This window comes from Ranitomeya variabilis, chromosome 5 (genome assembly GCF_051348905.1).
Source record: "Ranitomeya variabilis isolate aRanVar5 chromosome 5, aRanVar5.hap1, whole genome shotgun sequence".
NCBI lineage: Eukaryota > Metazoa > Chordata > Amphibia > Anura > Dendrobatidae > Ranitomeya > Ranitomeya variabilis.
Window position 1 is genome coordinate 84,049,014 of NC_135236.1, and position 11,352 is coordinate 84,060,365.

Here is an 11,352-nt window from a genome sequence, read left to right on the forward strand (position 1 = left end):
TTTGTTTCAATGCAGCCATTTGGTAAATTCAAAAAAGTTTATTTTTTTCACATTAATGTACACTCTGCACCCCATCTTGACTGAAAAAAACCCCAGAAATGTAGACATTTTTGCAAATTTTATAAAAATTTCATCTGAAATTGGGGATCACAACCTAAATTCTCTGCCAGCATGTGTGACTGCAGACTTATAGCGTAAGGCTGGACAGCCCCTTTAATATCTACGTGGCAAGGTTTTTGTTGGCATCACTTTAATGTGTGTATAACCTTTTGATTGTTCTTTACTTAATTTTTTGTGGTGGGTTTAGATGACCAAATCCAGCAATTTCATACAGAGTTTACAGTAAAGGATAAATCACATAATATTTAAATATTTTTACTTTTACCTCTCTTTTTCACTTAAAAAATAGGAAAATAGAGTTTTCGTAGTTTTTAAGGTTGAAGTTAGACTTAGAGAACCTGTCACCAGGTTTTTCCCATATAACCTACGATCATCACCTTACAGCCCTATGCTGTCTATATTACTCCAATTCGCCCTGTAAGGCAAAAAAAAATATCTTTCATTATACTCACCTAGGGGAGACGGTCGGGTCCGATGGGCGTCAATGGTCATCATTCTGCACCTCCTCTCTTCTTGTGATGCCGTCCTCCTTCTCTGCTTCATGTGAATGATGCGTCCATCCAGACAGTGTTCCCCTTCACGCTCCTGCACAAGCACACGTCTCTCTGACCTGCTGAGCGCAGAGCACAGAGCAAAGTATTGTAATGCGCATGCGTGGGGAAAGGCCAAAGAACGCTGGCGCATGCGCTGTACATGACTTAGCCCTGCCCTCGGCAGTGCAGAGAGGAGTGTGCCGAGGGCAGAGAAGGGTCTGGTTTAGAATTGCCTGATCTATCAGTATACAAAAATAATTAATCCGATCGGTAAACGGCGTAACGAGAAAAGGGTAAAAACGCCAGAATTGCAGTTTTTTTTGGTTGCCACAACATTGCATTAAAATACAATAACGGGTGATCAAAATATCGTATCTACACTAAATTGGTATCAATTAAAACGTCAGATCGGTGCACAAAAAATAAGCCCTCACACGGCCCCAGATCCTGAAAAATGGAGACGCTACAGCTCTTGGAATATTATGACTTTTTTTATTTACAATCTTTGTTTTTTTTTCACCACTTAAGTAAAAAAGAACCTATACATGTTCGGTGTCTATGAACTCGTAATGACCTGGAGAATCATAACTGAGGTCAGTTTTAGCATTTGGTGAACAAGGTAAAAAAAAAAAGAAAAAGAAAACAATTGTGGACTTGCCCTTTTTTGCAATTTCACCGCACCGTTTTCCAGCACACTATATAGTAAGACCAATGGTGTTGTCCAAAAGTACAACTCATCCTGCAAAAAAACAAGCGCTTACATGGCCATAGTGACGGAAAAATAAATAAAGTTATGGCTCTGGGAAGAAGGGGAGCGAAAAACAGAAACACAAAAACAGAAAAGGGCCGGGAGGTGAAGGGGTTAAGTCCATCAGGTTCAAATTATAGCCTAATATATTGATCCAGAGGAAGGTAAAAACCCCATGGGGCAGAAACTAACAGCTTAAATTAGGGAAAAATTGATGATTTAATAATTGAATGATTTAAACTTTTAGAGTTTTATGTTTATACATGTTATACATTATATTCTCTTGATCACTTTTACAGTAAGTGGCAATGCTTCTGTGTTTCAGTGTATTGTGTTTTTAGCAAACTTCTAACCACCACCAAAGCCCTGGACAACCCTTTTAACATGGAGGTCCTTGGGTAGATCTTGCAGTGAGTAGTATGTGCTGACATTTGACATTATGGATCCTCGTACTGTTGATTACACTGTTAGAAATGCATTCGGTTTGTTAAGAAATGTAAGTATGACCTTGGACAACATATCACAACCTGAGGGACACTTGGCCACCATGGAAGCTTATTAGCTATGAGCTATGAATATAATCTGGGGAGATTCTAGTTAGGATGAAAATAAAAGGTAACAATGCGGAGGGGAACCAGACTAGTCATTGAGTATTAGTATAAGATGTCCGGGGGTTTCTCTGTAGGACCTCAGCACGGTCTGATATCAGCTGGAGGGACTGGAATTTGGACACTTAAGCCCTTATCTCTTGCTGCTTGGCAGGGCCATCTTTGGTTCTCTGTAGCTCCTGTAGTCCTATTTTAACTATAGTTCTGATAAAGAGCAGTATAAAAAGTGGGGGTCTGCGAACGGAGGGGCACTGGACGAAAGAAGACAGAAGAAATGGTAAGTGACCATGTTTATTGTGTGTGTGTCTTATATATTCAGCTATATCCACACATTCCTATATGTCCTATATATTGTATCTATGAGATTCACAATACTTCATACTACTTTTTAGAAAAGACACATTGGGGATCGTAGTAATCAGAATTTGGATACAAATTTCCTCAATTTTTTGACATGAGTAGGAATGACAAACTGAGATTAATCCTCTGTATTCTGACATACTGTGAGGACATAGCATAAAACTCTGGAAAAGTAGTTGAAATCCTGTAGCTCTCTCCACCTATAATTATTATTATGCATTAGTTATACAGTATAGCGCCATTAATTCCACAGCGCTTTACAGGCATTATCATCGCTGTCCCCATTGGGACTCACAATCGGGATTCCCTATCAGTATGTCTTTGGAGTGTGGGAGGAAACCCACGCAAACATGGGGAGAACATACAAACTCAATGTAGATGTGGTCCTTGGTGGGATCTGAACCCAGGACCTAAAGTAACAGTGCTAACCACTGAGCTACCATAGCCCATATTTAAGAGGATCTGTCGATATATAATAGTGAACTCTTTTTTTTACAATATATTATCTCAAAATGATCCTAGACAGATCCGGTGGCCACCCCATCCTGCAGGACAGATGCCTGGTAAGATGGTGAGCTAATATATGAGTAGATGCGATGAGAAGAAAAACGGCTGCACTCACCATCACCAACCTTCTTATGCAGGTCACTTTATTCAGTCCATTTTAACACGGCCGTGTTAAAATGGACTGAATAAAGTGACCTGCATAAGAAGGTTGGTGAGTGCAGCCGTTTTTCTTCTCATCGCATATATTCACTTGGTTTCTTTGGCTACGGCACCCGACACCCAGCAGGACAGCAACATTCCATTAATTCACAGGCTCGCATACACGCAGGATCTGTGGTGCGGGTCGCTGACTTTCTTAAATATATGAGTAGGCTTTCTATGCACATGCAGGGTCCTCTGCCTCATCCTTGTGTAGCTCAGCCAGTAATTGTGCAGATTTCCTCTTGGGGACGTTACAGATTATAGTTCTGAGAACTTATATTGTCATTTAGCATATTACAGTGAACTTATTTACCAAAAAAAACCCACAAAATTCTGTAAAAAATAGAGAAAATAGTTTTATTGGGCGGCACTGATTGTTCCAAATATGAAGGAAGCACTTCTTTCCCCACTGTGTTAGGATGCTCACCTTACTGTGTTGTGTTCAGAACAACACCTTCGATGGCTGTAGACAGGAAATGCTGTGGATGATCCCACTGCTGAATCCTACATAAATCCGTTGGTAGACTGCATAAAGTTGGGTTTTGTGAAAAGGAGGGTTAGTGATGCCACACTTCTCCTGATTCACAACAAAAGGAAGACTCTGTGATGGATATGTACGCTTCCACCTCTATTACTGGAAAAAACGGCAACGAATTTCAAAGTCGGACCAACCTCTTCATCAGGACAACGTATATATAGTATATATATATATATATATATATATATATATATATATATATATATATATATATATATATATATATATATATATATATATATATTTTACACACTAGCTTTTCTGGATAAAAGTCAACGCTTTTCAAGGCTGGACCTACCTCATGATGAAGATAAGTTGTCCTGATGAAGAGGTTGCTCCGATCTTGAAATGTATAGACTTTTTATCCAATAAAGAAGTGGCAGCGTACATATCCATCACGAAGCCTTCCTTTCTTTGTGAATAGGGATAAGCGCGGCATCCTTGTCCTTTCTGTTCACAAAATCCACCTTTAGTCGTCATTTACCAAAATTACTATTTCTGTGATTTTATTGTCTAGAGTCGCCAATCACAGTCCATGTTTCCATCATCACTGACCAAATGGAACAATTAGACAAGTATCAGCTCTGAACATTTATAAGTCAGAAATAAGTGCACCCCCAACAGTGGCAATCATAGTGTCCCTATAAGAGCTACGCAAAATATCCCATAAAAAACAACCAACATGAGTGATAGCCACATTCATTGGATACTGCTGGTGATGCTGTTCTTTATATCCGCTAATCTATCATTGGCAGAAGAGAGTAAAGTGGTACAAGCAGTAGCGGTTCTTCTGGGAGCTCCGTGTCCAGCATTGGACCCACTGAGCTATTGATCGCATGTTCCACGCTTTCTACCACACAAAGTGAATTTGTTTTTAGCTTCACATATTATATTTCTTGATCTCATTTCATTTGCATTTTATATGTAACTTTTGTCTGTTCAGTGTAAGCTATAATTTTGGGTCTTTTATACTATTTTGCAGGCCAGCCGGAAAGCAGTGACACGTGGTAAAGCCGCAGCTAAAAGTGCCCAGAGAGGGTCCTCCAATGTCTTTTCCATGTTTGAGCAGTCACAGATCCAAGAATTTAAGGAGGTGAACACAATCAGACCGAGGATTTTGTCACATTATGTATAGGCTCAGGTGTAATTACCGTACTTAAAAAAAACAAGATTCTGATCAGTTCTCTTGAACTTGATTCCAATATCTAAAAGTCAATTGCCCATCAGAAAGTAGATGTTAAATTGCTAAAAATTCTGCTAAGTGGTTTCTTATTGAATGCGGCGATTAGTGGGGGTAACATTATAGCTTTGATGTGCACCCAGATAGACATATTTAGTATGGAGGCTGCATAGATTTTGTTGACAATCTAACTGGAGAAAAACGATGAGCCGCACAACCAAATGGTATAAATTATTCTACTACGGCTATGAAAAATGTACAACACTGAAGAACAAGATGATCTTTGATCAGAACATATAAGCCCATTATCACGTCATGGCAAACCTCTTAGTAGGTCCTTAACCTGCCAGGCGTATAGCTGGTGCTCACAACAGCGCGCCAGCAGAAGTAGTGACCCAGATGCGCCCCACCACCCATGCAGCCAGGCAAAGCCTCCATGACTCCGGATGACACCACCCCACAGCATAGCACCATAAAAATAGTGGCGTATCTAGAGTCTGATGGACCCCAATGCAAAATGTAAGTTCGGACGTAATACTCAGTGGGAATCTCTGAACCGGTGCGAAACCCCCTCAGCGGGTTTGCAACATACCAGGCATAGTGCATCGAGGTCGCTTCCCTGCTAGCGCAGTATTGTGGCAGCAGTGGGTGCCAAGCAACAATACTCCTGGAGGATTAAAAAAAAAAAAAAAAGTTTGCTGTGATGCGGCAGTGGGCTTATACATTCTGATCAACATGTGAACGAAGAACCTCTTGTTCACTATGGTAAATTTGTCTTAGCCGTAATAGATCAATATACCGTATATTACTTGGATGTGAGGTCCATGTCTCTTTCTAGAGATTTGTTTTGTTCACAACTAGACCATATAAGAGGAGCGACAGTCTTATACTTTCATTACTTATATCTTCTACTACGCGGAGGTGACATGCCATTTTATGTGTTGCATAGGCCTTCAGTTGCATAGACCAAAACCGTGATGGTATTATCAGCAAGTCTGACCTGAAAGAGACCTACATGCAGTTGGGTGAGTAATTAATTTTGTATTTAAAATCTACAATAATGGACGACCATGCATCCATCTGGAGAAATACCAGAGGGGGCAACAGGAAGTTAACTGGCATGGTGAACTCTGAGTCAACCATCTTAAGTCCTTGGGCCATCTGTTTCTTTAAAAGGGTTGTCCACTACTCGGACAACCCTTTCTCAATCCTTTTAAAATAATAACACTTATACTCACCTGTGATGCCGACGCGATTCAGGTAGTGTTGCCATTGTCTCTTGTGGGACTTGTCTGACATTGTTACCATATGTCACACAATTCTAGAGGAAACTCAGTGATTTCTTCACTCTCCACACCTTCGGCCAAATCACATACGTCTGGAGGAAGTGAGAGCTCCTCCTGCTCTCTCATTTTCTCCAGATGTATGTGATACGTCCAAAGACGAGGAGAGTAAAGAAATCACTGACTGACCAAATAGGTCACGTGACATAACATGTCATATGGCCCCCTGGCGACCAAGGCCGACACCGCTAGAACAGCACCGGCATCGGAGGTGAGTATAAGTGTTATTATTTTACAAGGATTGAGAAGGGGTTGTCTGAGTAGTAGACAACCCCGTTAAGGATCTAAAACAAGTTATATCTGTTTGTTGGAAAACTGGGTGACAGCTCTCCTATACATGGGTTTGTCCAAACTGTTGCCATCTTTTCTTCTCATGTACTGTGTGAACATTCACATATTGAGAAAAAGCGATAAACTAAAGCGATTTTCCATTAAAGAAACTATCTTTTAATTCTACTTGTTCAGGCAAAATGAATACAAATGATGAAGAGCTTGAAGGAATGTTGAAGGAAGGAAAAGGGCCGATTAACTTCACCGTGTTCTTGACACTGTTTGGAGAGAAGCTTAATGGTGAGTCCATCAATAAAGTTCATGGCCTCTATCTTTCTCCTGGAGGGAAACCTAGACTAGATGGTGCTGGCGACATTTACTACTTCGAACAATGTCACTAATCCATCAAGTGGTCCGTCTGAGCTATATATAGATGTAACAGTGCAACCAACCCGGAACAATGGCTAGTTGTACCTTCATTCCAGTGATGAAGACATTTTGATATTATTGAAGTGTCTTCATCACGATACATTCAACCAAAATTGCCCATGCAGACTCTGATGGTAGTGTGAACAGAGACAAACACAGAGGCAATTGACTCTCCTAATATATATTTTTTTCCCCAGGGACGGACCCAGAGGACTCTATACTCAGCGCTTTTAAACTTCTGGACCCCAATGGAACAGGAAATGTCAACAAAGATGAGTATGTGACGTTACATGTTTTGAAGTTTACATGTTTTGGAGAGTTTTTAGTCCCTGGCACACATCCACCCAACCCAAGTGGGGACCGATTTGAGTTGGTTGATACATCGCAGAAAATCTTAAGGAAATGTTTGGCAGCCACATAGATATTACATTTCGCTGGCAGCTGTAGACAATCAATTATATTAATCGGTTACAGCCATCAGTAAAAATTATCACCATCTCCCTGGAAAATATATAATAATTTGGAGTTTTGAAATTCAAGAAGTCCAATCCAATCCTGTTGCTGGAAAGTAGGGAGGATATTAGATGCAGGGGTGTAACGATCGTGGTCACAGAGGTCTCAACCGCAATCAGGCCCATGCAGGTGAGGGGCCCGGCAATGCAAACTTCAACTGGCTGTGCATTCTTGGACACGTATTCAGCTGAAGTGTATTGGGGCACAGGGCTACAATACACACTGCCGGCCAATCAGAGGCTAGCAGTTGACGTCACTGTACATGTGACTGGGGGCACATGGCAGTGACGTCATGCACACCCGTCACTGCCGCTGAAGTCAGCTGCCAGCTTCAGAAGAGGACGCCACACGGCGGGGAAGCAGAGGGAAGGTGAGTAGAATAATTTTTTTTTTCTATGCATATATAGGGGGTATATACTGTATATACCAGGATACAGAACATATATTCCACGATGGGGAATATATACTGGGATGAGGTCAAGAAGGGGAACATATATACCAGGATGGAGGACATATATAAATAACCAAAGTGGGCCAGAATGAGGGACATATATACCAGCATGAGGGATACATAACAGGATGGAGGATATATATATATATATATATATTATTATTTATTGTTATAGCGCCATTTATTCCATGGCGCTTTACAAGTGAGGAGGGGTATACATAATAAAAACAAGTACAATAATCTTGAACAATACAAGTCATAACTGGTACAGTAGGAGAGAGGACCCTGCCCGCGAAGGCTCACAATCTACAAGGGATGGGTGAGGATACAGTAGGTGAGGGTAGAGCTGGTCATGCAGTGGTTTGGTCGATCGGTGGTTACTGCAGGTTGTAGGCTTGTCGGAAGAGGTAGGTCTTCAGGTTCTTTTTGAAGGTTTCGATGGTGGGCGAGAGTCTGATGTGTTGTGGTAGAGGGTTCCAGAGTAGGGGTGATACGCGAGAGAAATCTTGTATACGATTGTGGGAAGAGGAGATAAGAGGGGAGTAGAGAAGGAGATCTTGTGAGGATCGGAGCTGCGTTTAGGAAAGTACCGGGAGATGAGGTCACAGATGTAAGGAGGAGGATATATATATATATCAGGTTGGGGCCAGGATGAAGGACTTATATACCAGGATAGAGTACATATATACTAGGATGGACCCAGGATGTGGGACATATATGCCAGGAAGGAACCCAAGATGAAGGACCTTGCTAGATAATGGTGGAGGAGGTGCAATGTATACGTCCTTAAAGAATTTAGAAAACTACTATGGCCCATACGTTTGACCAACAGCCGAGGGCGTGGGTGCCAGGTCCAAATCTTGCACCGAGGCCCATTGGATACCACTGATTGGGTGATCTTATTGACCTGCTGAAAATACAGGCTGACTTTGGCCTTTGCATAGGATATTCTGCAAGTGGTCAGTGAACAAATACATTAATCTGGAATTATTTTCCTATGTTCAGGCTAAAACATCTACTGATGACACAAGCAGACAAATTTACAGCAGAAGAGGTGAGATACAGTTCCATAATTTGCACTATATCATCCTAATTAAGTGTTCACATGATGTCTGTAAATAGCTGTGGAATAAGTGGCGCTATATAGGTAAGTCAAATAAATAAATCACCCGATAATTTGCAGGTTACAATCTGTATTTCGAAGTAAACCTATAGAGATATAGAAGCATCACTCAAGGATCATTTAAAAAATTTTTTATTAAATGGTTAACACAAAAATGAAAAAGAATATATAAAGGAAAGTCAGACATAAGCATAAACAACACATGGGACCTCAAAATGGTGCACACAAATTTATATCCTAATACAAGATTAATACAGGCAATGTGGTCAATAATTCATATAAAAACATTGATCAGTATGAGAAGTATAGATATATTCAAAACAGCAAGTTGGAAGGAAGTTGTGCGCGAAACGCGCGTCAGGGGTATACCTTGGTAACCCCACTGGTTTTATCTTGCCTCCTATGCATCTACCATTTTGATTCATTTTGGTCTTTTTTTACAATTAGCGTCTCTCTGATCTATGGGATTTGTCTGATATTACATCTCCCGACATACAAAAGTTTATTGTTTTTGTAAACAGCAACGTTTCGACCCTTACAACAAATGAGTCTTTTTCAAGAGTATTTTGCAAAGGTTAAGCATTTCATGGTTTGTTGGGCAAAATGACTGTGGATTACTGTAGGGTGGATATATCTCGGGTGAAAAGACCCCCACATACATTAGACAGGCAGCAGCAGAGAACACAGGAGCGCTCAGCCGAGCCAAGTGTTCCTGATTATAGGGTGATAGGGGAGATAGCTTTCAGCCGAAAGATCATATATGAGGTTTTTTAAGGACTGTGACATTTTAATACTTGATAATAGTCTCTCTGTTGCTGTCTCACTTAGTTTTTACTTATGGTGTTATTGAACCTAATCTCCATTTAAGTGAATGGAGCAGCTAAGGCGCAATACCACGTACAGCCTATGGAGCAGAGGGGCGCTGTTTCTGGAAAACATGAATCTTTTTTTTTATTTTTACTTGGACGACAGCTTTCAGGTTATGAATCAGTATCAGACAAAGGGATTGAACACGGTTTGTCCTACAATCATAATTCTCAACTCTTTTGAAATGTTGGGGTAACACCCATGATTCAAAGAAAAGTCAGCCAGTTTCTCAGGTGCCACCAAACCACCCTGAAATCTCCCAGAAACAAGTATTTCTGGAAGGGTTTTTGGGCCCAAACTACATTTGGTTGTCGGGGATCAAGGTGTGGCTATGGGTGGCAAAAATATTGGTGGCTGCATACCTATAACTCCCAAACCTTCACCTTCAATAATCGGCAAGTATGACTCTATGGCCAGCACACATGTATAAGTAAAGTTTAGATCTCATGTGTCCCTAATCTTTGTTTTTTCCAGGTGGAACAGATGTTTGCTGTGACCCCGATTGATGTGGCTGGGAACATTGACTACAAGTCTCTGTGTTACATCATCACACATGGAGACGAGAAGGAAGAGTCATGAGCTTCAAATGTTATTATCTGTGAATTAAATGCTCTGTTTTCTACAGTGGACTTCTTATTTGTCCAAAATTATTGGATTCAACATTCTATTAGAATATTTGAAACCTCATGGATCAAACCTGTCTCTAATGCGCTCCTATTGTCTCTAATGCGCTCCTATTGTCCATAAATAACAATCAGAATCTGCACTATGCTATAACTGGGGGTGTCCAGCCTGAAATGCGTAAGCATGAACATTATCTGCCGGATTTTTCGAAATCAATGTAGACCAATGTGATCTTCTTCGGTTTTCAAAGCTCTAGACCGCGATTTATTAAGACTAACATTTCATACATGCCAATCTTTATTATATGCGTGCAGGAATAAGATGCACTGAATTCATTAAGAGACGCACACCGCTTATGAATTCAGCGCATCGTATCAGTGGTGTGCGCTGCCCCAAATATGTTTGGTGTGACATTTCTGGCAAATGAAATGCTGCCACTGTTGATTAATTTCAAGTGCCGCTGTAGCCATGCTCCATCCCACACCGGCTTCTCCACAGTTCAGCCCATTTCAAAAGTACATTATATAAACAGTTTGATGAATCAAAGCCCTTGACTTTATTAGTAATAGAGAATGGCAGTGCAACTGCAGGAAGCTGTCTCCTTGTCTATGATTCAGCCGCGGCGGCATCACGCTAGCTGGTTCATTCAGCACACACCGGCCACAGTGGGAAGGAAACAAAACTCCGGCGGATCGCTGGGAAAGGTAAGTGATTTTTGTTTTCTTTACATTGAATGAATTGGGGGCAAGGTGGAGGAGAGGACATGACATTATAATGAATGGGGGCTGGAAAGTTAGGGAGAGGACATGACATAATAAATGGGGGGTTGGGGAGAGTACATGCCAATATAATTAACTGAAGGTGGGAGAGACAACATTATAATTCATTGGGGGGATTACATTAAATTATAATAAATTTGGTGTGAGGGGTGGCAGAA

At 40.9% G+C, this 11,352-nt stretch overlaps 1 protein-coding gene across 1 annotated transcript; it reads left to right on the plus strand.

Annotated features, from left to right (window-relative positions):
* The first annotated feature begins 2,254 nt into the window (after nt 1-2,254).
* MYL7 (myosin light chain 7) lies at nt 2,255-10,420 on the plus strand. The gene is made up of 7 exons (XM_077260830.1): nt 2,255-2,286; nt 4,598-4,708; nt 5,745-5,820; nt 6,604-6,708; nt 7,035-7,113; nt 8,807-8,855; nt 10,266-10,420. Exons 1-7 carry the CDS (start codon nt 2,284-2,286, stop codon nt 10,368-10,370), a joined length of 528 nt encoding a protein of 175 aa, XP_077116945.1. The 5' UTR covers nt 2,255-2,283; the 3' UTR covers nt 10,371-10,420.
* Nucleotides 10,421-11,352: the final 932 nt, after the last annotated feature.

Excerpts from the sequence above, each read along its gene's own strand:
- MYL7 (XM_077260830.1), top strand. Across the intron at positions 6,709-7,034 it reads GTTTGGAGAGAAGCTTAATG|GGACGGACCCAGAGGACTCT; the intron begins GTGAGTCCATCA and ends TTTTTTCCCCAG. Across the intron at positions 7,114-8,806 it reads GGAAATGTCAACAAAGATGA|GCTAAAACATCTACTGATGA; the intron begins GTATGTGACGTT and ends TCCTATGTTCAG.